Genomic DNA, 27,544 nt, shown 5'->3' on the forward strand with positions numbered 1-27,544 from the left:
GAGAGACGGAGAGAGACAGAGAGACGGAGAAAAGAGGGAAGAGGTGGGTGCAGAATATGTGAACAGGCAAGCTGGACAGGAGACATGACTGTTCCCTATCTCTGGGCAGACCAAGGGGTCACCATCTGCATCACGGTGTCACAGAGGAAGAAAGGAGGAAGAAGAAGATAAGGAGGAGAAAGGAAGAGAAAGGAGGAAGAGAACGAGGAGGAAGAGGAAAGAGGAAGAAGAGGAGGAGGCGGCGGCAGCCTGGCGGTGTGGGGAGTGTTGCCTCCAAGGCCAGGCCCCCAGCCTGCTGGGACGGTTTTAGGAACACAGCTCCTTTCAAGGCCAGAGACCTGCTCCTCCATCAGAAGCCTCCCAGCTGAACAAAACCCCTTCTTTTCCTTTATGCCAGCGCCCCCCCGCCCCACCCCCTCCCTTTCCTTCTCCTTTCAAACGAGCTCCTGTTCACAACCCAGACATGAACTCCAACCTAAAAATAATTCGAGCCCACCCTCCTCCCCGCTCCCTCCCCTGAAATGTCTGGAGCAGGCAATATTGGACTTTTTGGCCTCCCAGGCAGAACTCTGCCCTCCTCCCCTGGCCCCACCTTCCCCATCTCGCTGGGCCTCGGAGCCTTTTGCATTCAGGAGCAGCCAGCAGCAAGTCAACCACCACTTATTAAGCTCCTACTGTGTGCCTGGTGCTGGACTGGTCACTGGTTGATGTGAAGATAAACAAAGCAGAAGGCCGGCCCCAGCTCTCAGAGACGCTAATTCCAGGGAAGGGAAGGAGGAAGGTATTAGGTGCCTACTCTGAGCTAGGGACTCTGCCAAGTCCTTTAGGAAAGCTTTATTCCATCCTCACAACCCTGTGAAGTAGGTGTTGCTATTATCCCCATTTTACAGGGGAGGAAACTGAGGCAAGAGAAAAGTTAAATAACTTGCCCAGGGTCACACAGCTCATCCATGTCTGAGGCTGCATTTGAACTTGGGTCTTCCTGACTCCAGGTCCAGTCTGCAGTCTACTCTACCAACCCAGCTTCCCCCCCCCGCCCCCTTCCATTACTTAGTATGTCTGCATTCCCCCTTTTTACAGTCAGAGAAATTGAAGCAGATCAAGTGACTTGCCCAGGATCACACACTCCATCCATGTTTGAGGCTGCATTCGAACTGGGGTCTTTCTGATTCTAGGTCCAGTTGCACCCAAACCTCTGGGGAGTGCAGGAAAGAGTAGAAGACAGCCCAGGGGCTGTGCTTTGGGAAGAATGGTGGGTGAACGTGCCAGGGGCAAGGGCATAGAAGTGGGCAAGGGCAGGAGGAGAGAAATCATGTCTCATCAGTACAAGCAGCCCAGTTGAAAGGAGCCCCTCTGCTTTGATCAAGACTGAGTGTATGAAGGGGAGAACAGAAGGTAGAATGAGAGGGGATAATACTACTACTACTGATGATGATGATGATGATGATGATGATGATGATTCTAACAGCCATGAGACACAACACAGACAGAGATGGGGAGAGAAGAGAGGGGAGGGGGAGAGGGAGAGAGAATGAATGAATTTTACATGGACTCCGATTGGGTGGGTGGGAGGCTTTCTGACAAAGTTAGCTCTTGTCCTGGAGACAATATGGAAACCTCCAAAGGAAGACTTTTTTAAAATAAGGAAACAATGGGGTCAGATGTTACAGGAAAATCACTTTGGCAGTGGAGTCTACAAAGGAAAGGAGTGGGGCAAGGCTGTAATGAGACCTGCCTCATCCCAAGGGGCTCACCTCTCCTCTCCCAAAGATCAAGGGATGATTTAGGGAGGGTCAAGGGTCAAGTCTGAGAAGCCCCCTCTTTCGGTCCCAAGGCCCAAAGAGAAACTAACCAAGTGAATTCAAATTTAATAAACTTTTTTATTAGGTTACTGAGTATTCTCTACAGTCATAAAATAGAAAGGAGTTTAAAACCAAACAAAGCAATTATGTACTGGGATGGCAATACAGAGGGAGGGGGTTGAACCTGAAACAAGAGGAGAGGCGGGGGGGGGGGCAGGTGACACGGCAACATTTTCAGCATCGGTGGAAGACGATGGGGTGAGGAGGGGCCAGGCAATTGAATGATGAACTCTATATGGGAAACTCTCTCTTGTGCAACAGTAAGAGTGTGTGTCCTACCCTGTAACAAAAATGAGGAAAAGACCTGTCATCTGACAAGGTGTGTGTAGGTGGGTGCGTGAGTGTGTTTTCCTTAGAAAAATAACAGCAACAAACAGGAACGGTTTGGGGGGAGGCAACTTTGACTCCCCGCGAGGGCTTGGCACCAATTCTACACTTTTAAAAATATACTCTCCAAGTAGATTTTTTTTTTTAAAAAAGGTATCCAACAGCAGCTGTTCAAAACATCTCTTACATAGACAAATATATATATTAAACATTTTAAACAAATAAAGTCATCTATTGTACCTGTACAGAATTGAACCAAAAGTTGGATTCGAAAAATGATTTCAAAGTTAACAAAATGTGCAAAATAAAGGGGTGGGGGATGGGGGCCTGCATCTTGGCCTGCACCTTGGAGGAATTGCCAGGAAGGTGGCTCTTGAGGCATTTTTCCTCAGCCCCAGAAGAAGCAACCAGGGGAGCTGCATTTGAACAGGGGACCTGCTTTCAGAGACAGGACCAATTGCCCAGACTGAATTCTGGCTTGGGGGACAATGGCAAAGAATTCGACTACTGTCCCCCCAACCTCATTCTCTCTCATTTTTGCAGTGGATAAAATACTAAAATTGTACTCTTAGATGACTAAACCAGGGAGGAGGATGAATCCTCAGCTTGGCTGAGATGAACAACCTGAGGATGAAAAAACGATCACAACTGTGTGTCTAACTATCCTGGGCAAGGATGTCCAGTCAAGAGATAAAGAGGTGATGAAAAAAGAGGGTGGCAGGATGTTAGAGTTGCTTCAGAGGACCACGGAGGCCACACTATTGCACGTGAAGCCTGTAGTCTGAGGAAGGACCTGCTCTGCCAAGCTTCTGGTCTAGCCTGAAATTTCCCTACAGGCCAAGCTAACAAAAAGAAGCTCCCATACCTATGCATACACCTCTTGGCCAAGGGCAAGTGATACAGCAGGTGGAGAGTAGAGAGGGGTGGGAGAGCAAGACACACATTGGAGAGAAAGGGATGTTTTCTTTTTATGTGGAATAAATAAATTGGTTTTTGTTGGTGAAAGAATAAATATAGAGTACAGGGTGAGACAACATCTTAGGGAATGACACTAGTTGCTTTCCGGCCTTTTTCAAGGGTCCCATTTTCTTTTTATTTTCTTTAAGGGTCCAGAATGAGTTTTTGGCATTGTCAGCTTTATTAAAATGGCAGCATTTCCTGGGCAGGAGTAACCCAAGAGGTTCCACGTTTGTCACCCAAGGGAAGTCATCGGTCAGTTCCAAGCACCCTCGATGCTTCCTGGCCTCCTTATTGCCAGTAATGGTGACTTTCCCCCAATTGGCCCTGGAACCTTCCAGAGACGGTGCCTTGTCCCGCTTGGGCAGAAGCTGAGGGCTCCGTACTCCCACTCGTGGACTGACCAGGACACACTTTATTACTTCTGTAGAAATAAAGTCTCTCTTTTTTTAAGAAGGGAAAATAAAATCCAAATCCACAGAGGACACTCGTCTGCCCACACTCTGAGAGGCCATTTCCAAGGGATGAAGACTAGATGAGCCTGCTGTTAGGGTCTGTCTTTATCTGGTGGAAGACTGGGGTGCGAGAAAGGAGGAGGGAATCTTGGCTCGTGAGGTCGAAACAGCCAGATGGAGGAAGAGGGGAGTTGGGCAGGGTGGGGAAGAAGGGGGCTGTGGACCCCAGTGGCGGCTCAGTGGGTTCACACAGTTGGATTTCCTGATTCCCAGTCCCAGATGGCAGCGGGCCTTGAGCTGGTGCATCACTGGTAGAGAAGATAGCCCTTAAGGGATGCTGGCAGGGGCAGGGCATGGATCTCACTCAGACGCTCTTTCCCTAGGGCGAGGCGAACGGAGCGGCGGCAGAGATCCATCAGAGGCAGTGGTTCAGCTGGAGAGAGAGAGAGAGAGAGAAAACACACTTGGTTACTTTACAATAATTGACTCTCCAATTCCAAGGGTCTACAATATGTTTTTTCTATGCGTAATAAAAAAAATTGCTTTTTTGTTAGTGAAAGAATAAATACGGAGTACAGAATGAGACAACATCTTAGGGAAGAACACTAATTGCTTCCTAGCCCTTTTTCAGGATCCCATTTTCTTTATCTTTTTTAATGAGTTTTTGTTATTGTCAGCTTTATTTAAAAAATCCTTCTAAAGCTTAACCTTAAGATAGTCCTACGGAGAAGGTGGATCCCTAGAGAGTCCTTTTAATAGACACTGGCTTTCAGACTGTAGGACATGCAGGAGAAGGAAGCCAAGGAGCTGCCCTGCCAGGGAGGCACCAGGCTCTTCTCTCACCCTGGTGCCAGACAACCTGGTGCAGGTCAGCCCAGACAGTCTGGTGAGGTCTATGAACCCCTTTCTCAGATTCCTGTTTTTAAATCCATAAATTAAAATATATAAAGTTATAAAAGAAACCATATATATCAAAATAAAGATGTATTTTTTCCTTACTTAAATTCAGATTCTTTTCTGAAATCTAACCACAGACCTCAGCTTATGAACTTCTGGTCTTGATAAACTCAGATCCTTTCCAACTGAGATTCTGTCTTATAACACAACAGTCCTGAGTGTGAAGAGGAGCTCATTAGGTTAGTTTAGGATGAACCCTGAGGTCCCTTTCTAGCTTACTTGAATAAAAAGGAGATGCCCCTAGCTGGCATAGTGGATAGAGATGAGCATTTATTAAGTGCCTACTGTATAGCAGACACTATGCTAACAGCTTTAAAAATAGTATTTCATTGAATCCTCACAACAATCCTAAGAGGTAGGTGCTGATATTATCTTCATTTTACAGGTGCAAAAACCGAGGTAGAGCATTAAGTGACTTGCCCAGGGTCTCAGATAGTAAATGACTGAGGTCAGATTTGATCTAAGATCAATACTCTAGATAATGATAATAATAATAGTAACTTTGCAATAATTTCATTTGATTTTCACAACTCTGTGAGATAGGTAGTTATCTATCTCCATTTTACAATTGAGGAAACTGAGGCAGAGATGAAGAGACTTGCTCAGGGTCACATGGCTAGTAAATGTCTGAGGCTGGATTTGACTCAGGCCTTCCTGACTCCAGGCCCGTCACTCTGTTCTCTGTACCACTTAGCTGGACCTGTGTTGAAGGGTCCCAAACGTAACCTGACAAAGACTCACCTCTGCCCACTGATATTCTGTGGGTCCTCTTCTCAACAGCTAAACAAATAGGGTTCATCCTGGAGAGATTATGGAGCCACCATGCTGGAAGGGGCTTCTGTTTGAGTGCTTGGCCACAAAGAGGAATGATTTGGGGGGAAGCCAGAGAGACCCATTGAGGCTTGATGTTAACACTTAGAAACACCTCCTAAGGCTTGAAGGGACTGCACTGGGAGGAAGTGGGTTCCCCAAGTCTGGAAGACCCCTTCAATCAATGAATCCACATTTATTAAGTGCCTTTTGTGTGACTGGCCTATCCTCTGGTGGGGAACATTGTAGAGGGATTCTTCTGAGGGGAACTGGCATGGATGTAGACGCCAACAGAGATTTACTCCTTCTTAGGACCTGCGATTCTCTGTCTGGTTGGCTAGACTCAATGGAATCTCAATTCCAGAACTGACCATCCCTTTCAGGGTCCTTCAATCAATCAATCAGCATTTATCTAGCACCAGCTGAGGATGGTGTAAAGGGCTAAGGATACAAGGAGAGAAATGGAACATTTCCTGTCCTCCAAGAGTTTCAGTCTCTCCCCACTTTCCCAGGGGGCCATCCAACCCTGGAGGCTTGAGGCCAGCACAGAAGCCCTGAGGACGGCAGACAACCTGTTCTAGCCTCGGCCTTCCCACCCTGCTGGGCTTGGCTCAGGTCCTAGCCAAGCACCCGTGGGGTCAGCCTGCTCTGGGTCATGGACCAGGAGACACTCAGCACAGACATGCATGAAACAATGTGACCCTCAAGGATTTCTGCCAATTCTCATGGGGTGTGTGTGTGTGTGTGTGTGTACTGTTGTTGTTTGGGGACACCCAGCTGGTGTTCCTGAGGCTAGTTCTCACTAACATGGGGTGGCTCTCCCATCAAGGAACACCCTGTCCTGAATCCTCCCAGTAGCTGAATCCACAGATGTTTCCTTTCCAATCCGGGAGGTAGCCAGGGGCAGGAGCAGAGAACAACAGAGGATGGGCCTGAATGACTCCACAGCTGTCTGCATCAAGGACTGGGAGCTGGAGGCTGGTGTGGTAGAAGTCCTGATGGATTAGGGGTTGGGGATCTGGCTTCAAATCCCACCCCATCACTTAATCCCTGTGTGTGACCTTAAGGGAACCCCATATGACTCAGTAGAAGATGTGTATATGTGTGTGTGTGTATGTGTGTGAGAGAGAGATATCTTGACCAAGTCATTTAACCACTGCCTGCCTCAGTTTCCTCCTCTGTAAAAGAGGGCTAATTAATGGAGCCTACCTCCCAGGGTTGGTGTGAGGCTCAATGAGTTGTTAATCAATGAGGCTCAATCTCAAATGAGATATTAATGATAAAAGCTTTGCCAGCACACAAGCAAGCATTATATAAATGCTGGCTGGTATTATTATCTGTGCTGATTATCCTGAATCTTGTGGTCCGTCCTTTGTGCTTGAAGAAGACCAATGACCTCACAAGGACGATGTCTCGGCTTCAGTGTGGATGGAAGCCATCACTTGATGGCCAGGGGCTTGGGGGCTAAAACAGCTTGGGCAAGAATTTCAGTTACAAGTGCTGCCAAGGCAACTCCTCCAACCTACACCCAAAACAAGAAAGAACTCCCTGTGCAACAAAGAGGATGAACTGTCAGCCAGCAGCAAGCATTTATTAAATGTCTACTATGTGCCAGGCCCTAGGGATACCAAGAAGACAAAAGACAGACCTTGCTCTCTAGAACTCAGTCTAAAATGCAATAGAGGACAAGCATTTATGAAACATCTACTGTGTGCCAGGCCCTAGGGATACCAAGAAGGCAAAAGACAGACCTTGCTCTCTAGAACTCAGTCTAAAATGCAATAGAGGACAAGCATTTATTAAACACCTACTGTGTGCCAGGTCCTAGGGATATTAAGAAAGCAAAAAACATGCCTTGCGCTCTGGAACTCACAGACTAACATGCAATAAAGATGGCAAATACTTATTAAACACCTACTGTGTGCCGGGCCCTAGGGGTACCAAGAAGGCAAAGACAGGCCTTGCCCTCTGGAATTCATAGACTAAAATGCAATAATAGATGACAAGCATTTATTAAACACCTACTGTGTGCCAGGCCCTAGGGATACCAAGAAGACAAAAGACAGGTCTTGCCCTCTGGAACTCAGTCTGAAATACAATACAGTCAACAAACATTTATTAAGAGCCCAAATTCATAGGTAGAGTTAAGCAAGGCAGGGACTTTCTGTTTCATGGGTGTATTCCCAATGCCTTTCACATTTAATTAATGTTTGTCAATCTGCACAGTGCGTGATCTTAGACAAGTTACTAGGTCCCAGTTTCCTAATCTGCAAAACAAGGGGTTTGGATGGATCTTCGAGGCTCCCTCCCCACTCTGAGGAAAGGATGACCAATGTTTTTTTTTTTTTTTTTTTTCTGGCAAACTCTCAAGTGCTCTAAAAAACTGGACGCCATTCATTTTGGGTTATTCAATGAGGGCAAATATCACTAGAACAGGGTTTAAGGAGATTTAAGCCCTTGCCAAGAGTTCACGTATTAAGGAGTCAAAACAAGATTCCATTACTAGGAAAGAACTCACACTCATGGCACAGTCCTTGGGTTTGGGGTCACATAGTGGCCAGGGATCTATGACCTCTTCCAACACCCCCAGGTTTAACAAAGCAAAAGTGAGGCTAAGGTGTGGCTTGTCAAGGCTTCACCACCCACAGGATAGGGCTGAACAATCTGGGTGTCATTATGGAGGAGGTTAAAAACTCTCCTTTCCCTTAGGGCCATCTTGCTGAATCTCAAGGGTGGGAAGGGACAGATACCAAATAGTCAAAATCCTTTGTGAATAAGAATCCACTCTGTAACATCCACAATAAGTGGTTGTCTGGGCTTAAAGACCTTCAGTGATGGGGAACTCACTACTTCTTGTGGCTGCCCATTCCACCTATGGACAATTCTCATGGGAAGGAAGATTTCCCTTGGGTCCAACTTCAATTTGCCTCCTTTTGCCTTTTACCCACAGCTCCTAATTTGAGGCTGGGGGAGCTGTGTGAGAGGGGGCAGGGAAGGAAAAATGTCAACTGTACCCTGACAGGAAGGGAATGTGTCTTCATTAAGTGCCTACTGCATCAGACACTGTGCCAAGCACTTTACAAATACCTCATCTGATAAAAACTTAAATACTAAGTAATGATACATGTCCAATACCATTCAAACTGGAAGTGACTGTCCCATCTTGAGACTTTCCTTAGATATCTGCTAAGAATCCCTTTCTTTCTTGTTTGCATCTTGTCTCCCTTAGACTGGGAGTTTTATGAAGGCAGGAACTGTTTGTCTTTCTGTGGATCCCGAAGGCTCAGTATGGTACTGGGCATACAACAGGAGCTTAATAAAAGCTTGCTGAGGGGGCAGCTAGGTGATGCAGTGAATTGAGCACCGGCTCTGAAGTCAGAAGGATATGAGTTCAAATCCGGCCTTAGACACTTAAGTGACCTTGGGCAAGTCACTTAATCCCATTGCCGTGCAAAAACAAACAAAAAGCTTGCTGAGTTGTGGCTGACTCATCAATTTCTAACATACAAGGTGCCCCCCTGCTTATTTCCCTATGGACTGAAGGAGGATGATCAGAGTAAGTCAATCGAAGACCACTGTCTCAAAGAGCCTTCAGGACCACAAGGGAGCATCCTCCATTGACTCCCTTCTGAGATAATCTGTTCCACCTGTGGGCTCTCTAATTTGGGAGGAATTTTTCAGGACATCAAGCCTAAATCTGTCTCTTTACAACCTGCTGGTAATAAAGAGATCCGGACCAATAACTACAGAACAGGTCTTCTCATACTTGAAGGCAGCTGTCATTACCCACCTCCTCCCTCCTCCCTCCTCCCTTGTCTTCTCTAGACTAAACAGCCCCAGTTCTTTCAACTGATTTTTATAGAAAGCAAACTCAAGGCCCATTATCATGGGTTCCCTGCATATTTTGAAGATAGGCTATTTAAAATAAGTTGAGAGAGGATACAACACAAAGAAAGCCTAACTGGGACATTCCAAGTTTGAATCCCCAGTTTCCATCCCTTTATAAAGATCTGTAAGTTCAATGACCTTAGCTCTGATTTCTGACTAAAATTCTCTAATACATTATTGCTACTTTAATCACATAGTCTTTTTAATCATATCTTTTGTTTTTCACACACCATATTCTTTTTTTTAAGTATATCCCTTCCTGGCATGCTCTCTTTTGTGACAGTTCTCTAAAAAACCCCAAAACCTCCCCAAATTTATAGCAAATTAAACAAAGGGAGAGAACAGTTAGAAAAAGAGCTGATCATTAAGTATGATGGAAATTCCATGAACAGATCTTGCCATACTAATCTCATCCTTTATCTGACATGATTTTTACTGGTATATTGATGCAGCAAAGATATATACATTTATATATGTATGCATTTATATATAAATACATAATAGAAATACATACAAAAATACACACAATACAATACAATACAATGTTATACTGACATCATTAGTCATTTGGAACAATCTCTCCCACTATTCTTATGGATGAGATGGAATGATCGGAGCTCGGCAAACTACGGATCCTGAGTCAAATCTGTCTAACTGCTTCTTCTTGTTCTGCCTCGACCTATTTGACAGTATGCTTGGATAAATTCAGAACTGGTTTAAATGACCAAATACAAAGAATAGTCATTAATGGTTCCATGTCACCATGACATGAAATCTCTAGGAGGGTGTTCCAAGGATTTGCAACTGGTCCTGTGCTTTAACTATATAGATATAGCTATATCTAGATGTCTATATAAATACACACATATATTTATATATGTGTGGATGTATTAAAGACAAGTTTATCAAATTCTAGATGTAAAAATGGTAAGGGATGGTAGAGTCAGGAACCAGAAAGATATCTAAGGATAAGCTGAATTGAGTCCATGATATATGAAGATTAATTAAAGACATGGGTGTGTTTAGACTAGAATAGAGAAGTTTGGGGGGGGGGGTGTTCACATATCTGAAAGGCTATTATATGGAAGAAGGACTAAATTTGCTCTGTTTGGCCCTAGAGGGCAGAACAAGGTGCCATGTTAGTTCAAATGAGTTTATTAAGTGTTTAGCATACCATAGGCTCTATATAAATGCTTATTCCTTCTCTTCCAAGATGGAGTAAAGTTGCAAAAAGGCGAAGTCAGGCTTCCTAACCCTTAGACCTGTTCTGTATGAGACAGGCTTCCCTTCATGGGAAGCAGTGGTTGGGGGAATCTATAAAAGGGGATTCCTTTTAAATATAGATTGGAATTTTTAACCTGGGGGGGGGCATCTGTGAACTTGAATGGGAAATAAAAATTCCATCTTTGTTTCCCTACCTCTAGCTCAAATTGACCATTTCCTTCAATTAGTTAAAAAAATGATTCTGAGAAAGGGCTTCACCAGTTTGCCAAAGAGCTCCATGACAAGAAACAGATTAGAAACTTGAATCTGAAATGATTGGAATTCTGGACCCTATGAAAATGGGTCTCCATGGCTGACCTCAAGGCCAATTATGGGAGGTTGAATAGTATCAGTCAAATGGGGTGGCCCTAGGGCTCCCCTCATGGACTAGGTGACAATAGAAGGTCACCAATAAATCTTAATTTGGAGTAACAGAATTGGCTGCAGAGCCAATGTCCAGGAAGTGAAGGCTCCCATTCATTTAATGGGATCTACCAACATGAATTTGTCATATATTCTAGGCACCATGATTTACATGGATGACAGAAGAGTAACGTCTCCAGGGGAGAGGATGGTGTAGGAAGGGGGTGGTTAGGAAGCCAGCTAGAAGAGGATGCCGAGAAACTAGGAAATGAACCATTTGGCCGCTATTTATTTAGGGAACAGGAAGAGAGCATGAATAGAGACTTCCTCATTTCAGTAAAAAAGTTACCTGGTGACCTATTTTTAAAAATCCCCCAAATGATCTTTATGAGAGATCTGTCTCTCCTGTTCCTCTGTGACCAACTATAAACCAAAGAGAAATGAAACATAAGCATGCAGGGATAGTGGTAAGATCACTGGACTGAGAGATGATTTCTGGACAAGTCGCTTACAATCAAGCCAGCAGACATAAGGTGCTGACCAAGTAACTGGTCAGGAAGCATCCACTGAACACCTACTATGTGCAGGCCACTGGATAGAAGGGCAAAAATCAAACAGTCCCCTATTCTCAAGGCACTTACATTCACCTGGGGTATAAAATACACACACAAAAAGAAGACCAAACTTTAAGTTTGGGGCTGTTTTTTGGGGGGTGGAGATCAGTACTAGTCACCAGTGGTTCAAGAAAGACCCCACCTAGGAGATGGCATCAGATAGACTGTAAGAGGAAAGGGATAAGAAAGGAAGACATTCCAGGACATAGCCTAGGCAAAGGCACAGAGGTGGAAGATGGAAGGGGAGTAATGAAGAAGGAGTTTGTGGGAAAGTAGAATGTTGGATTTAAGAATCAGAGAGATGTGGGTTCAAATACTATCTCTGACATTTACTGGTTTTTCTAAGGGTCAGTAATTTCCTGTTGCTTCCATAATAAAATATACATTCCCATTTAGGACTTAAAACCTTTCAGAAACTGGTTACCATTCTATTTTTCTATAATGTGATTTTTATGCATTAATATTATCATCAATATCACTGCCACCATATACCTAGTTACATATATATATGCATATGCAAATCTATATATCTGATATGTATATATATATATATATATATATCTATATCACTTGGAGATTTGCAAAATGTTTTACCTAAATAATTTAATTTTATTCTCACAACCTTGTGAGATGGATCTACAAAATGGCTACAGTTTCCACCAGCAGTACCAAAGTCCCCATGGGGTTAACTGTGAGGATTGATCAAATGAGATAACATACTCAAAAGTATTTTGCTAACTTTAAAGAGTTCTGGAAAAGTCGAAGATTATTTTCAAATATTTCTCTGAGAAAGTAGGAAAAAAATCTCAGAACAAACACATGTCTCCTTAGAGGGAGACTGTGTGTGTGTGTGTGTGTGTGTGTGTCTGTGTGTGTGTGTGTGTGTCTGTGTGTGTGTCTGTGTGTGAGAAAGAATGTATGTGTGTGTGTGCGTGTATGTCACAGTGAGTGAGTGTGTGCGTGTGTGTGAAAAATCTGAGAATTCTGGGAGTCTCCCTCTGGAAAGTTTTGGCAGCTCTGCCCATGTTTACACATCAATTTTTTCTTTCTACGTTTCTAGGGAGGGCACTGGCTAACCCAGGAACTGCCAAAAGCTTTCTCAACCTCCTCACTGGGGAAGCACATGGTCCATGGTCCAGTTCCCCCAGGCTCTCCAGCTTCGGTGGCCAAAGAGGCCAGAGCCAATGGAGCTTCCAGGGCATGAGTAGCACAGGGACAGACCTCTCCTCCAAACAGCCTCCCCCCCCATGCCTGAGGCCAAGGCATAAGGACAATCACCAATTAGTCATAACAGCCGCCTCTTCTGTCCAGAGCTGGCTCATCCTCCGGTCAGCTTCCCAGAACAGCAGATGAATCCGGCACGGGATGGCCATCCAAGTTCTCCCTCCACCCCTGGGGAACAAGGATTAGGCCGATATATTTCCAAAAAAAATCAGCGGTCATCTCTGGTGCTTGCCAGAGCTAGCCTGGAAGGGAGACTACTTCTTATCCAGGTTCCAGCAGTGGCAGTTCTGACACAGGTGGGTAGACAGAAGACCCAGAAACTGGTGAGAATAGGGAGAGCTGCTACTGGATCCACTTCAAATCTTGGCAACAAGTGTGGCCTTGGTTAGGGGGGGTAGGTCTGCTGTTAGTCCGGTCCCTATATATAAATGGAGGGAACACAAGACTAAGAAATCAGGACACATGAGTTCAAGTACTGACTCTCATCCAAAATTGCTGTGTGACCTTGGTGAGATCAGTGAACCTCTGGGAGCCTCGGTTTCCTCAGCTATTAAATGAAGAAAGATATTTTAAAGGGTACACGAAAGTTACTTTGAAGTAGCTAGAGCTATCCCAGGGAAGAGTAAGAGATAGACTTTGATTGTTAGGTCCCAGAAACTTAACCCTAATTCTAAGGTTGTAGAGAGGCAACCTGAGTCTTAATAAAAAGAAATACTTCATTTGTGCATACCCTTTGACTGAATAATTCCACTACTTGAAGTAAAAAACAGAAAGAGAAAGGTCCCACCTGCACAAAAATATTCTTAGCAGTTCTTTTTGAAGTGGCAAAGAAGTGGAAATTGAAGCAATACCCAACAACTAGGGAATGATGGTATATGATTATGTTGGAATATTTATTTTGCTTTAAGGATGGTTTTAGAAAAATCTGAGAAGATTTATATGAACTGATACAAAGTGAAGTGAAAAGAACCAGGAGAACATCGTACTTAGTAACAGCAATACTGAATCATCAAGAACTATTAATGACTTAGTTATTCTCTGCAGTACAAAAAAGACCCAATTCCAAAGGACTCGTGATAAAAAATGCTATCTATCCACTTCCAGAAAAAGAATTGATAGTCTGAATGCAGATTGAAACATTTTTCATGAAGATTTTTTTTTTGGTCAGTGTTTTCTTTCATAATATGACCAATGTGGAAATGTTTTGCATGACTATACATGCAACATCAAAACACTTACCATCTCAGGCGGGGGGGGGGGGGGAGAGAAAGGAAGGAGTGAGAATTTAAAACTCAAATTTTTAAAAAATGAATGTTAACTGTGAGATGATTAATCAGGATAGAGGCAACTCCTCTCAGCAGTTCAGAGAGCTAGGCCAACCCTAGGAGGCCAGCTATGGACAATGCTATCCTCATCCACAGGAAGAAATACCAAACGAAAACAAAAACAAAAAAAAAAAATCCTACAGAATCTGAATGAACACAACATTCACTTTTTAAAGTTTCTCTGATGTATTTCTTTCCTGTCTCATGATTTTCTTTCTTTTCCCTCAATTCTAATTCCTCATACTGAAAATGACTAATCTGTAAATATGTTAAACACAAATGTGTATATACAAAATTCACCTGTTTGCTGCTGAGGGGAGGGAGGTGGGAAAGGAGGGTGAAAGGAAATTATGTAACTTAAAAATATGCATGTGCATGTGGACGAATGTTGAAACACTTTCATAACATGTAACTGGAAAAATAAAATATAAATTTTAAAATGAATATTAAAATTGTTTTGACATGTAATTGGGAAAAATAAAATATTATTTAAGGAAAAAGAAAGCCTTTATAAGAATTTGAGCTTACCCCAAGTGAAATGAGCTTTGATGGGAGGTAGAGAGCTCCCCAGCAAAAGAGGTCTTCCAGTGAAGATATGTTAGGGCTATTAAAGAAGGAATTCCTCAACTACCTGGGTTGAGAGATTCCTTCCAACTTGATTTTTCTGTGATGTCATGATGGGGGGGGGCCTGAAGACCATAGATTTAAAATTAAGATCATAATAATCATAACAACAAAAACAATAGCCAGAATTTATGTCACACTTTATGGTTTGCAAAGCACTTTACAATTATCCTACTGGATCATCAGATTCTCTCCATGCTATAAATGTCTGAGGCAGAATAAGAACTCAGGTCTTCCCAATCTCAAGTCCACAATACACTCTACCACCAAAGGCCCTTAGAAAGCATCTGATCCAACCCCTCATTTTACAACCCAAATCTGGCTTGTCCCTGATGTTCTCTCTTTTGATACTTACAAGTACCCTGGGAAATCTTACTATCTTCTCCATTTTATGGAAGGGATTTGCCCAGGGTCACCCAGTTAAAAGATTCTCTGAGGCTGGATATGAATTCACATCTTCCTGACTCTGGGTCCATCCACCTAGCTGTTTGATGAGGGTCGTAAACTATCCTTGCCTGTCCAGAGGAATACAGACCTCAGGTCACCTCAGTCCAGGCACTAAGGCCTAGAGAGTGTGACTTGTCCACAGTCACAAAGGGAGTAAAACCCAACAGCATCAGGATTCGAATCTCAGGGCCTCTGAGCCCAGATCATATATGCATGAAGTCTTTTCTCTCTCCGAGGGGGTCAAGCTCCTTGAAAGCAGGGTCAGATGACAAGAGGACTATTTGGGTAGTTTTTCAAGTTTGCCTTTCTTCAAAAACTATTCCCATTTTATGAATAAGGGAACTGAGGGAAATGACATTACCTAGGATCACCCAACTAGTGAGTGTCAGAGGCAAGATATAATGATGATAATAACTAGCACCCTCATCTTAAAGATGAGGAAACTGAGGCAGAGAAAGATAACATGATTTGCCTAGGGCTGCACAGCTATCAGGTGTCTAGGTTGGGATTTGAACCCATTATTTAGGCTAAGACTAGGAACTGCATTGGGGTCATGGTCACTTATAGTGCCTGGCTTACAGTAGGTGCTTAATAAATGCTTACTGAATTGAACTAAGATTGAAAGCTGGAAGAGACCTGAGGGTCATTTAATCCAGACCTTATTTTGTAGATGATGAAATGGAAGCCCAGAGAAAAGCGACAGAGCAGAATCCAGATGCTCGGACTCCCAATCCTTTTCCCTTTGTGTTCCACTGTTCCAGTCAGATGTGGGGCCACCACACCTCCACCCAAGAGACATTTACCCCTTTATGGAAGGTGTCATTAAGCTAAGAAAATGCCCATCTGTGCACAAGTCCAAGCTGGCGATGATGCTATTCATCAACTACGCAGCAGCAGAAACACAAGTGGTCATCGACAGCCCCAGGAGATGTTTCCCTCCAGGACTCTGATATGGATGCTCATCATGACTCAATCTGGGTCCTGCTCTTAAACTCTGCATCTCCTACCTAGCAGAGCATAAATAATGAAATGGAGTGAACCCGCACACCAGTGCTAGCTGCTGTGCCAATGCTACGGTGAGCAGGAATTTCTCATCTCCTGAGCTGATCCAAGAGACTGACCTCAGGCAATCCGCCATGGTCTTCAAATCTAAAAACTCCAGTTTCCTGGGGGTTTTCAGGATTAGTTAAACCTTCTTCTATCCTAAAATTCATCTGCCTGGAAATGTAGGATCAGAGGTTCAGTCAGGGAAGGGTCAGTCTAGTCCAACCCTTTCATTTTATAGAAGATGTGATTTGCCTGAAGTCACCTAGGAAATAGGGCAGGAGATATTCAGTATTGAAAGACTTGTGAATTTTTTTTTTTACTTTCTCCAATGCAAAGACACAAAGAAGAAAAATAAATCACAGATTTTGGGTAGATGAGGATCTTACAGACCATCTCTACTCCAGTGCCTTCATTTTTCAGGAGGATTTGGTAGGTTTACTAGGATTTATTATTTACTAGATTTATCAGGATTTACTAGGGTAATTTGCCTAAAGCCACTTAAGGATTTGAATCCATTCTTCCCAGCTTCATATCTAGCACCCCTTGTACCGTCACCGTCCTCCATAGGTCAGAGGAGCAGAGATTCAGGGCCAAAAGGGTCCACTGAGGTCACCTAGTACAGTTTCATCATACAAGGCAAGTTGCTGAGATTTGAACACATCTCCTCGCCTCTCTTACACCCCCCCCCTTCCTCCCAAGAACAGCAGGGCCTGGGGTGTGAAATATGCCCTAGCTCCAGCCCATTGATTTGGCATCTGGAGACAGACTCCCAGGACTTGCCTCCCTGGTTTCCCTAAGCCAGGTTGGTTCCCCAGCGGGTGGTTGTTGGAAACCCAACCGGCCGCCTCTGCCCAGAAGAGAGTCTCATGACTTGGGGGTATTGGGGCTGTTTCAGGTCAAGACTGAGCTGCTCTGGAAGCCGCAGACACGGCCGTTGAACTTGTTTTCATTACCCCAGCCAAAGCTAAGGCAGGGTGGGGGTGACGGGGCAGAGAGAAGGTTCCACAGTAAAATTAAAACAACAACAACAACAACACGTTTAACCCACGTCCAGTCATGTGGTTGTTTCCCCCCCTCGTCGCCTCTCCAAGGCTGTAGTTTGGGGATGGGAGGGGAGGGAAGGAGCGGAACATGATGATAAGGGAGCTGAGACACCCAAGACAAGGGCAAATATTTGCATTCAGCTTCCCAAACTCTGACCGGGCTTGGGGAGACCGCATGCACCGCCGTGTCTGCCCTGAAGAGCAAGGCTAGAACTCTGAGGCGCCAGCCCAGACCTGCTTCATGGCCCACCAAGGTCAGAGGCATAGGAAGGTCTAAGCTGCTGGCCATCATCCATACTTCGGTGGGACGAGCATGAGGCTGAGGGAGGGGGAGGTGATCAAAATAGCCCTCATTTACCACCATCTAGCCAGAAGGGAAGCAGCGAAGATGCCCATCAATTCATCAAACCTATGTCTCTGTCTTTAGAAAGGCAGCAGGCAGTTTAGACTATCACCTAAACTTGTTTTTTTTATAATGGTTTTTGTCCTTCACTTTTGAAGAAGACCAAAACATCAAGGAGGTGATGCCATGATAAACGTGCAAATTGGCAAGCTTCACTTTCTCTTCCAGAGCCATCTGGGTCCAGTGGCCAGATATGAATTAGGACAACTGGAGATGGCCCTGGATGAGGGGCAATCAGGGTGAAGTGACTTGCCCAGGGTCACACAGCTAATAAGTGGCAAGTGTCTGAGGAAGGATTCGAACTCCTGTCCTCCTGAATCCAAGGCTCTCACCTAAACTATGACATGCAGGGCTGCCATGATGTCTTACAAAGAGTTGCTTACCTCCACAAATGAGATAATGTAGATAAAGCACTTTCCCAATGTCACATCAACATGAGGGAAGCTTGAATTGGCTCTGAAGTTAGGAAGATCTAAGGGCAGTCCCGCCAGGGCCACATTAGTGGCTGCATGACCCACGGGGAGTCACTTGACCTCTCAAAGGTCTAGGCAGCTCCATATAGGATGCAGAGAAAATAGTTACTTGTATGGGAAGAAATGATTTCCTGGTACTCTTGCCTGTATCGGGGCTATTTAAGGTAGGAAGTGTTTGTCCATTTTAAAAAGATTATTTGCCCAAAGATATTTCATAATTTAAATGAGGGGAATTAGAAGCTAACCTAGTCCCTCTCCCATGGGGCAGAGAGCCTTTCAAAGACAAGTAGACTACAAATAGCCACACATCTTTCCCGAGAGAGTTCTCTTCGCTTCACAGAGCGTCTGCTGTCAATTTCTAGCCCATGCGGTCTCTCTTGTCTACTTCTCTATCCAACATGGATGGAAGATGCTTAGCAAGGAGGAGGAAAACCTCTCAGATGGTTCCACCCTAATGACTAACTTGTCTACACCTCAGTGAGAACCACACAAGCTATGAGTTAAGGAGGAACTGTAAGGGACATGCATCATAAAAGGGATGCCAATCAACACTGGGTTATTAGGTGAGACACAGATGCAACCTTATCTTCTGACAGTCTGGAGCTACAAAGGACAAGGAAAAAATTGACCCATGGGTTGAAAATAACAGCTCTGCCCAACCATGAACAATATTGTGTTCTCCACAGTTACTTAAATCTTTCTTTTCTGCAATTTTTTTTTTGATACAGGGAACACTTCAGTGGGAGCAGGGAAGAAATTCCATCATCGCCAGCACAGATGCCTACTAGTTGCGGAACCCTCTTTTCTGCAACCTAAGTCCCTGACACATAGCAGACACTTAATAAATGATCATTAATTGATTGATCAAACATTAAAGAAAGTTACCTGAGGTAGTAAGTTGTTTGCCCAGGTTCATAAAATGACATGAACACAGGTCTTCTTGTCTCTAAATTGGCCCTCTGACTCACTATTGCCCCTCCTTTTATTTTGTTAAAGAAAGTTTTGTAGTTACATGGAAATAAATCCCACGTGTGCCTTGGTAGGTTGACTCCCAGATATTTTGTGCATTTTGTAATTATTCCTCATGGAATTTCTTGGTTTCCTTGCCTTTTTTGTTAGCAATGTAGAGAAAAGCCGATGATTTTGTGCATTCTTTTTGTATCCTGCTTCTTTTGCTGAAGATAAAAATGGTCTTAGTTTTCTGCCAATTCTCTGGAGTTTTTAAAGTTAAACCACCATATCCATTTGTAGATATGGCTAATTTTGTTTCTCCTTTTACTCATGTTTTTTATACCCGTCATTTTATTTTGGAATTTCTAGAATTCTGGGGAGAAGAGGGATACAGAGGAACTATCAATCACAGACTTGAGACCATCCTGTTTAACTTCATCATTTTACAGATAAGGAAACTGAGGCATAGAAATCAAGCGACTTTCTTGGGATCAGCCAGCTAATAAAAATTTGATTCATCACTATCTACTTGCAAAATAGTCTAGGGGGCTCCAGTGGGTGTTTCTAGTTTCAAGGAAAACAAAGGAAGAGTTCCTCCCTCCCTTCACACATACTCACTATGATCTGGCTTCTCTATGTATAGGTTCATAAATCTCACTAAGTCGAAAGGGATGCCAGAAGCCACCTAGTCAATCCCCTCATTTTACAAGTTACTGATTAAAAATCGAGGTCTGGAGCCCAAAGGGACTTCAGAAGTCAGTCAGCCCAGTCACCTTATTTTAGAGAGGCCTGATAACAAATAGAGGCCCAGTGAAGTGACTCTCACTGGACACACAAGTGGTCATAGTAAGCGGTCATTAGCGAAATATGGAATTGTTTTCTGCTGGGCTCTTGAGTACCAGCTTCCATGGATTTAGCCCTCCCAAAGAGAAGAGTCCCCCCATGATAAGAGTTCCCCCCACAAGCAGAAAGATGGCAGACAGATCTCCAAGGGCCAAGTCAATACTTACGATCAAGTCCATTCAAGTAACGCATTCGTATTTCACAGTGGCCCCAGACAGCGCTTACTACTGGGTAAAGTTTTTTGCCCTTGAGTCCTCGAAAGGCCACGCCCATGTACTGCCCATCGACAATGAAGCTCAGTGTCCCATCGTCCATGTCTAGGGCCACCAGGAAAGAATCTGGCACAATGAAAGTCTCATCTGGTTCGAGAAAGGCAGGGTAAGTTTTACTTGGCTGGTTCTTCCCATCATGATAGAGTCTATTCCGCCCCAGGTCCCAGCCCCAGGACTCATGGTTGTTCCCCACGAGGGTTGTGTACCCGACCGAGTGCAAGGGGGCATCTGCTGTGGCCACCCCCACGACTGCATGTGTGCCACGCTGGCGCATGGCCCATGTGATCTGCCACACGTGGAGCCCACGCGTGTACCCCACTTTCCCCCTGATGGCGTCTGTGCTCTGGGCCACCGGATGCCGGTGAAAGATAAGTTTGTCGTCCTCCTTCACGAACACGTTGAGCGAGCGATCATCGTTATTCCAGGAGTGGAGCAGCTGGACATCGTAGGACACGGGGGGCATGTCCAGCAGCAAGTCCAATCTTGTGGGCTTACAGTAATCCAGGCCCTGGAGCTCTTGTTTCAGGGGCCTATATGTCGGGTCCCTCATGTCCACAGTCTTTATCCCCCCAGTGACCTTCTGACCCATGCTAACGTCTGACTTCACCTTCCTACGTCCTCCCAAGGCAAACTCATCAATTGCAGGCCTTCTGTCCTGTTTTCCAATCAAATACCGGCAAGATTCCTAAAGAAGGTTGCTGGGAGACCCAGTCAACTTGTGCAGCATTCGAGATTGCCTAAAGGATGGAAAGAAAAACAGATGAAGGGGGGAAGAGGAGGGGGGAAAGTTAAATATTACTACAGGGGTCATAGAAACTGGATAAATGAACAACACATCCCATCTGCTGTTTTTAGAAACCAAAGCTCATGTCACACCTGTTAGCAGAACACAGAAGAAAAGTCTTGGAGTACAACTGCTGGGTCACAGACTGGAGCCAAATATGTGCCCCCCCCCTTGCTCCCCAAACCCCAGTCATGGGTCTTTGTTCAAGGAAACAGCAGGTGTCCCTCTTACTGGCCAAGGGCCTGACTGCACTCCTGGAGGCCAGAATGCCAGGCTTTCAAGGTCTATTCTTTCTGTCTAAGGGGCCTAGTGCTAGCGGAGGAAAAGGGGAAGATGAATGAGACAGAAAGCTTAGAGCCCAGTGGGGAAGGTGAGGTATTTACATAGATAAGCAAAGAGATTTGCATGTCTTATTTGAGCCTCACATTTTATTATTCCATTTTACTGATAAATTAATTGAGCTTAAGGGACCCAAATGTTAAGGGACTGGCCCAGAGTCCCATTGAAAGGAGGGAAATATGTATTTATTAGGCACTGATTGTGTGCCAGACCCTGTGCTAAGTGATTTGCATGTATTATCTCATTTAAACGGTTCAACAAACCTGGGAGGTTGGTGCTATCACTTATCCTCATTTTACAATCAAGGCCACTGAGACAGACTGCAGTTAAGTGACTTACTCAAGGTCCCACAGGGTCTGAGTCAGGAGTCAAACTCAAGTCTTCCTGACTCCCAACTCCAGTGTTCTAGACACTGAGCTAGGCTGCTTCTCAGCTTGGCTAGTATTCTTATAATGCCTTCTACAGGTCAAATCCTATATAGACAGGTATAGACTAAGCACTTTACGCATATTTGATGCTCAGGGGTAGGTGGGAGATCCACTTGCCTAGGGCCACAGAGCTATATGTATCAGAAATCAGACCAAGGACCAGATCTACTTGTCCTTAGGTTACCTAAGTGGCACAGTACATAAAGACTGGGCCTAGAGACAGGATGATTTGAATTCAAATTCAGACTCATACAATGTGAGCTTGGATAAGTCACTTCCCTTCTGTCAGTCTGTTTCCTCATCTGTAAAGTAGGGATGATGAGAGCACCTACCTCCCAATGCTTTGTGAGGATCAAATGCGAATTTATTTGTAAAGCACTGAATACATGTCAGTTAGTATTATTGTCCTCCTTATCTGCAAAGCTGGCCCTCTCTGGTCATCCTACCAGGGCCTTTTCTCCTCCGCACAGACTGATAAGCTGGTACAAATTTTTAAATCAGTTTAATGGCAGTAGTTATGTTAGTCTAATAATCCCAGCTTTACCTCTTCCTCTAATCGGTGATGAGAATGATAATAATAGTAGTAATATATCAGGTTAAGTAAAAGCACTATACAAATGGTTGGCAGACTTTGCTTTTTTGAGTAGGGACTGCTTAGTTCTCTATTTTTTTTTTTTTTTGTCTTTAAGGTCTTGGCTTAATAATTACCTGTTAAATGATGAATTAATTGATTTTGAAACTGAAAAAGTCACTGAATAGTCTCTTTCCACCTCCCACAGAGCAAGTCCAACAGGGCCTTTGGAGAGAGATGGTCACCACTCTGTAAGTCATCACAGTGAGTGGAGATATGAATTACAATTTTATCCCCAAGTGAATAATGTTCCCTTTGCTGGCCTGAATAGTTGAGGCCAGAACCATACTTTAGATAGATTCCTTGGCTGTGAAGAGGAAGCGGGAAGCAGGAGAGGAACTCAATGCATGCATTGTTGCCAACATGTTCCAATCGGTTGCCCACCCATGGGGGTGTCACCACCACCTCCTCTTCCTCAGTCATGATACTTCCTGTTGGAGTAACACCCAAGTTAGTCATCCCCCAATGCTTGCTACCCAAGTTCACAGAGAACACAGAGGAACCACTGACCATACAGCTTTCAATCACTGGCTCTAAAATCAATGGCCCTAGGTTCAAATCCTGAATGCTCTTTCCCTCTTCTTTATATTTATTATTTGGCAAGCTTGCTATGGCATTGCCCTTTCTTTTCTGAGTCCTGTATTGCCACTGACACCATCTCTATGAAGTTGGGCAAATTTACTAAGGGAACACCCCTTTCACAAGTCAGTGGCCCTGGGTTGAAATTCCATTGTTAGAGGCTTATTGCTTATGGGACCTAGAACCCACATCTTTGTTGAGGCCAGCTCTTTTTAACTCTATCTGACGGATCCCTAATGGATCATCTTGGTTTCCAATCAATGCATTAACATCACATTTACATCTCACATCTTTAGTTTTCAGTTTCTTCATTTGGAAAATGGAGGGGGTTGGACCAGATGGTCTCTGAGGTCAGCTGGAGAGCTAAGATCCAAGCATCTCCTTTGTTTAGGAGTCATCTGAACATCTCCTGAGACCTCTTTCAAGTACCATGCTTCTCATCAGAATCCTCAGAAAGTCTACAGATGAGACAAAATGCATTCAAATTCGGTTCTATGACTAGTGTCACTTTGAAGTCTCAAGTTCATGTTTTTTTTGGGGGGGAAGTGGTTGAAGGAACTGGGGATGCTTAGCTAGAGGTGCTACAAGTACCTGCCAGGCATCTCCTGGAAAAGAGGGATAACATTTGTTCTGTCTGGTTCCAGCAACATTTAGGAGGCTTCTAGTTTCAGAATAGAACTGAACCTGGACACAAGTTCAAATCCTGCCTTGGATATTCTACCCTCTGTGTCATCCTGGAGTCCTCATTAGAGATCTTTAAGCAAAGGTTGACAAGACCCCCTTGTTAGGTACATTGTAAATGGGATTCTTCAGTCACAAGGTTGAACTTGGTGGTCAATGAAGCCCCATCTAACTCATGAGGAAAAGGGAAAGACCACAAAGGCTGTTGAGGAGGTGGGGATGAGAAGGAAAGCTGGAACCACTAAAAACAGTAGAATGAACTGAATATTGGAGCCATTTCTTCTCCTCCTCCTCCAGAATTATCCATGCATAATGAGTTATTCTGATCCCTTGGGACAATTCATCAACAAACATTTATGGAGCTGCTAATATGTGCAAGACTCTAGGGACAGAAAGAGAAAAATGCTAACAGATGGAGCCAGGGATGCTCTCGATGAGGGAGTGGGGTGCCAAGCCCAAGATCAGAGATGGGGCCAGGCATCTAGGAAAAGTAGAGAGATGATCTCAAGAAAGGCATGGGTTTGAGTCCTGCCTAGTGTCCCTGAGCAAGGCATAATTTCTTAATATAGATTGATCAATTAATCAACATTTCCTCAATCAATTAATTGATGGATCAATCAACATTTATTAAGAACCTACTATGTTGGGGCAGCTAGGCTATGCAGTGTATAGAGCACTGACCCTGGAGTCAGGAGAACCTGAGTTCAAATTTGACCTCAGACACTTAAACGTTACCTAGCTGTGTGGCCTTGGGCAAGTCACTTAACCCCATTGCTTTAAATAAATAAAATTTAAAAAAAGTAAAGAACCTACTCTACCCCACACAATGCACTAGCTTCCAGCTCTTCTAAGACAGTGATTAGTTCTCAGAGTAAGATCCAGGCACCCTTGGAATGACCACGAAATCAAAACTATTTTCATAATAATACTAAGACCTTTTTTCACTTCTAAGGTGGTAAATATTGACACTAGGACCCATATAAACAAAGTCTCTTTGAGGGAGGGATCCTGAGACACCATATTTAAGAGTTGCCTCTCTGTTAGTCAACTAAGAGAGTTGGTCATCAGGAATGTTCCAAAAATCCAATGAAATCACAGACCTTATTTAATATAATATACTTTTTAAAAATTTTATTTAAGGCAATGAGGCTAAGTGACTTGCCCAAGGTCACCCAGCTAGGTAATTATTAAGTGTCTGAGGCACATTTGAACTCAGGTCTTCCTGACTACAGGGCCAGTGCTCTATCCACTGCAACAGGTCTTATTTAAAAAGTAAATTGCCAGTCCCAAATGAATAAGGCCCTCTGGAGTCTCAGGTACCCCCTAGGCCTTGTCGAGTATCTGGCTCCCTTCAAAACCTGAGTCAGCTGCCACCTCCCAGGTGAGACCTATCTCAATCTCCCCCAAGTGCTTAGCAATTTCTCTTTCCTAAATTGCTCCACATTACATCCTCACTCCCACCAGGGAGAAGGTGAGCTTCATAAAGGTAGGGACTCCTTCCTCCCTCCCCCTTCTATTTCTTTGAACCTAGCATAAGGTCTGTGACTTAGCTGTCACTTAATAAAAGTTTAATCAAATTCAATCTGCTTATCTGACAAGAGATAGGAAAAAGGCAGTTGCTGGTACAGTGGGTCCAACTGGAGGCCAAAGATCTGGATTTGACTCTTTGGATCTCAGTTTCTTCATCTGTAAATTGGGTTAGACAGCCTCTTACCCCACAAAAGAAGATATTATTTGCATGTCTTTGGACAAGTGGTTTTGTTTCTTTCTGTCTTGGTTTCCTCATCTGTAAAATGAGGAGGCTGGGCTTCTCTCTGAGATTGCTCCTCACTCCAGGAGGCAGATGGGGGGGGGGGGGGTTGGGCAGAGGAGTGGAGGAGAGTCATTTGCCTGTGTTTCCTCCTTTATTTGGTTTACTGATTTTCCACCTTGAAATCATCTCTGGCTACATTATTCAGGACACAGTGTGCCTGCCAGGAGGTCAGAAGAGCCAGGTCGGCCAAACTGCCCATCAATAGCAGGAAGAAGAGAAATCTGGGGAGTTGGAATATTGATTCTCCTTGGTTTCCTGGACCCAGGGTGCCCTGGAAGGAAGGGGAATCCAGACATCACCCACTGTGGGCTTGGCCTCAGCAGCCTGGGTCAACTTGCCCAGGACTGTCACGCGGCCCTTCTCATCTGACATAGAACAGAGACAGATGTCAGTAGTGTCCCCTGCTAAGCAGATTGGCTTCAAGAGTTGCAATCAGGAAGGTCTGAGTTCAAATCCCAGCATTCTTTGTTTTTCTTTGTATATTCATAGTTATCAGTAAAATGATGAAAGAACTGCTTATTGACTGACCTCTGATACTTATAGACCAAAAGACCCTAGGCAAGTGACGACCTGGGCCTTCCCTTTCTCATCTGAAAACAAAGGGATGCCAGTAGATGGTCGTTGAGCATCTGCCTAGATATTGAAACCCCTTCCCCCCTTCAAAGGGACAACAGCTCTCTTTTGTTTCTTATTCTCAGGCATTAGGGACATTCTCTGATATAGGTAAACCTGGCTCTAACCTCTTCCTCTGTACCCCCTGCCCCCCAAAAACTCCTTACTCCAAACAGCTGTTGTTTCTATGGCTCACGCAAAGTCTTTGACATATGGTGCCACAGAAAGCCAGGGCAATCTTTCATCTTCCTAGGTATCCCAAGCCTTTACACATTGGCACACAGTAGGTGCTTCAGAAATGCTTAATGACTAACTGAACCAGGGAAGTGATGCGCTGCTATCATCCCCACTTTGCAGATGAGCCAAATGATGGGAAGGGAATTTAAGTGACCTGCCCAGAATCTTGCAAGCTAGTCAATTTCCAAGGTAGGATTTGAACCCAGACCCATCCTACCTGCCACACCAAGCACTGTTTCTGCTGTGCTATGCAGACTTTTTTTTTTTTTTTGGTGATTTGTTCAAAGTCACACAGCTAGGTAATTATTAGGTGTCTGGATTTGAACTCAGGTCCTCCTGACTCCAGGCTCAGTTCTCCTTCCATTAAGCTACCTAGCTACCCCTCAACAGAATTTCTTGACAGGAGAAACTGCAGGAATGATTCAAGAGTTTGACTGCTTTTCTTAATTTTTTTCCTTTTCACAATTCCAATTCTAAAATTTCCAATTGATATTTTTCATTTGCCCAATAACAATGGGGCACTGGAGACTGAGGAATACCAAGAATACCTGAATTGTGTCTTAAGTTTTCCACTACCCCCATCCCTGGGCAAGGTCCCCCACCCTCTTCAAAAGAAACAGAAATGAAAGGCCAGTAGCTTACCGTTCTAACACCAGCCCAGGCTACTCCAGGATCCAGCACCAGTTCCCTCAGTCGCAGGCTCTGACCAAGATGTGGACAACCTTGAGGGAATGAAGAAAAAGCCAAATATGAGATTGGGCTCCATGGGATGATTGAAGCATCACTGACTAAAGCCCAGGTAGATCACCAAATAGCAGTCCTGTCCTCAAAACCCTAGGCTTCCCTTTTATGAGAGACCTCACATATGACAGTTCTGTGACCCTGGCACATCATGTTGACCTCTCTCAGCCTCAATTTCTTTATCCATAAAATGGCAGTACCATAGTGGCATTGGGGAATCAAGGTCAAATGAAAGAAGTCATTCTTAGAACCTGGGAAGGACTTCAAAAATCTATTCCAACTATAGATATATAATATATATATATACTTCCTCAAACAAATACAACCATCGACCCCAATATCCTGTCATCTCTGTGAGCCCTGGCTCCTCCTGGAAGAGTGTGTACGAGTCCACTGCACCTTGACTCCATACCCATTCTGGTGGCTCTCCAGGTCAGAAGAACTACCTCCCCCAATGCTTTGTCCTCTCTATTCAAAGGAAAACTTCAGCTTGGCCCTGGATCTAGAGTCAGGCCCATAGTAAGCACTATGTAAATGTTAATGATTTTATA

General features: G+C 44.2%; 1 protein-coding gene across 2 annotated transcripts; it reads right to left on the reverse strand.

The window, feature by feature from the left end:
* Positions 1–1,860: 1,860 nt before the first annotated feature.
* SPSB1 (splA/ryanodine receptor domain and SOCS box containing 1) lies at positions 1,861–27,524 on the reverse strand. 2 transcript variants are annotated; one of them, XM_074218516.1, is made up of 3 exons: positions 26,895–27,524; positions 20,044–20,885; positions 1,861–4,034 (listed from the first exon to the last, which is right to left on the reverse strand). In XM_074218516.1, the coding sequence occupies exons 2-3, from the start codon at positions 20,735–20,737 to the stop codon at positions 3,907–3,909; spliced, it is 822 nt and encodes a 273-aa protein (XP_074074617.1). In that variant the 5' UTR covers positions 20,738–20,885; positions 26,895–27,524; the 3' UTR covers positions 1,861–3,906. The 2 variants fall into 2 exon arrangements, with proteins under 2 accessions (XP_074074617.1, XP_074074618.1); XM_074218517.1 differs by lacking the exon at positions 26,895–27,524 and having other exon boundaries at positions 20,044–26,882.
* Positions 27,525–27,544: the final 20 nt, after the last annotated feature.

Source organism: Macrotis lagotis, chromosome 1 (genome assembly GCF_037893015.1).
Source record: "Macrotis lagotis isolate mMagLag1 chromosome 1, bilby.v1.9.chrom.fasta, whole genome shotgun sequence".
In the NCBI taxonomy this organism is placed as follows: Eukaryota; Metazoa; Chordata; class Mammalia; order Peramelemorphia; family Peramelidae; genus Macrotis; species Macrotis lagotis.

Bases quoted from the DNA above. Each gene is read 5' to 3' on its own strand.
- SPSB1 (XM_074218516.1), bottom strand. From the start codon at position 20,737: ATGGGTCAGAAGGTCACTGGGGGGATAAAGACTGTGGACATGAGGGAC. The intron at 4,035-20,043 runs GTAAGTATTGAC...CTCTCTCTCCAG, and splicing joins TTACTTGAATGGACTTGATC to CTGAACCACTGCCTCTGATG.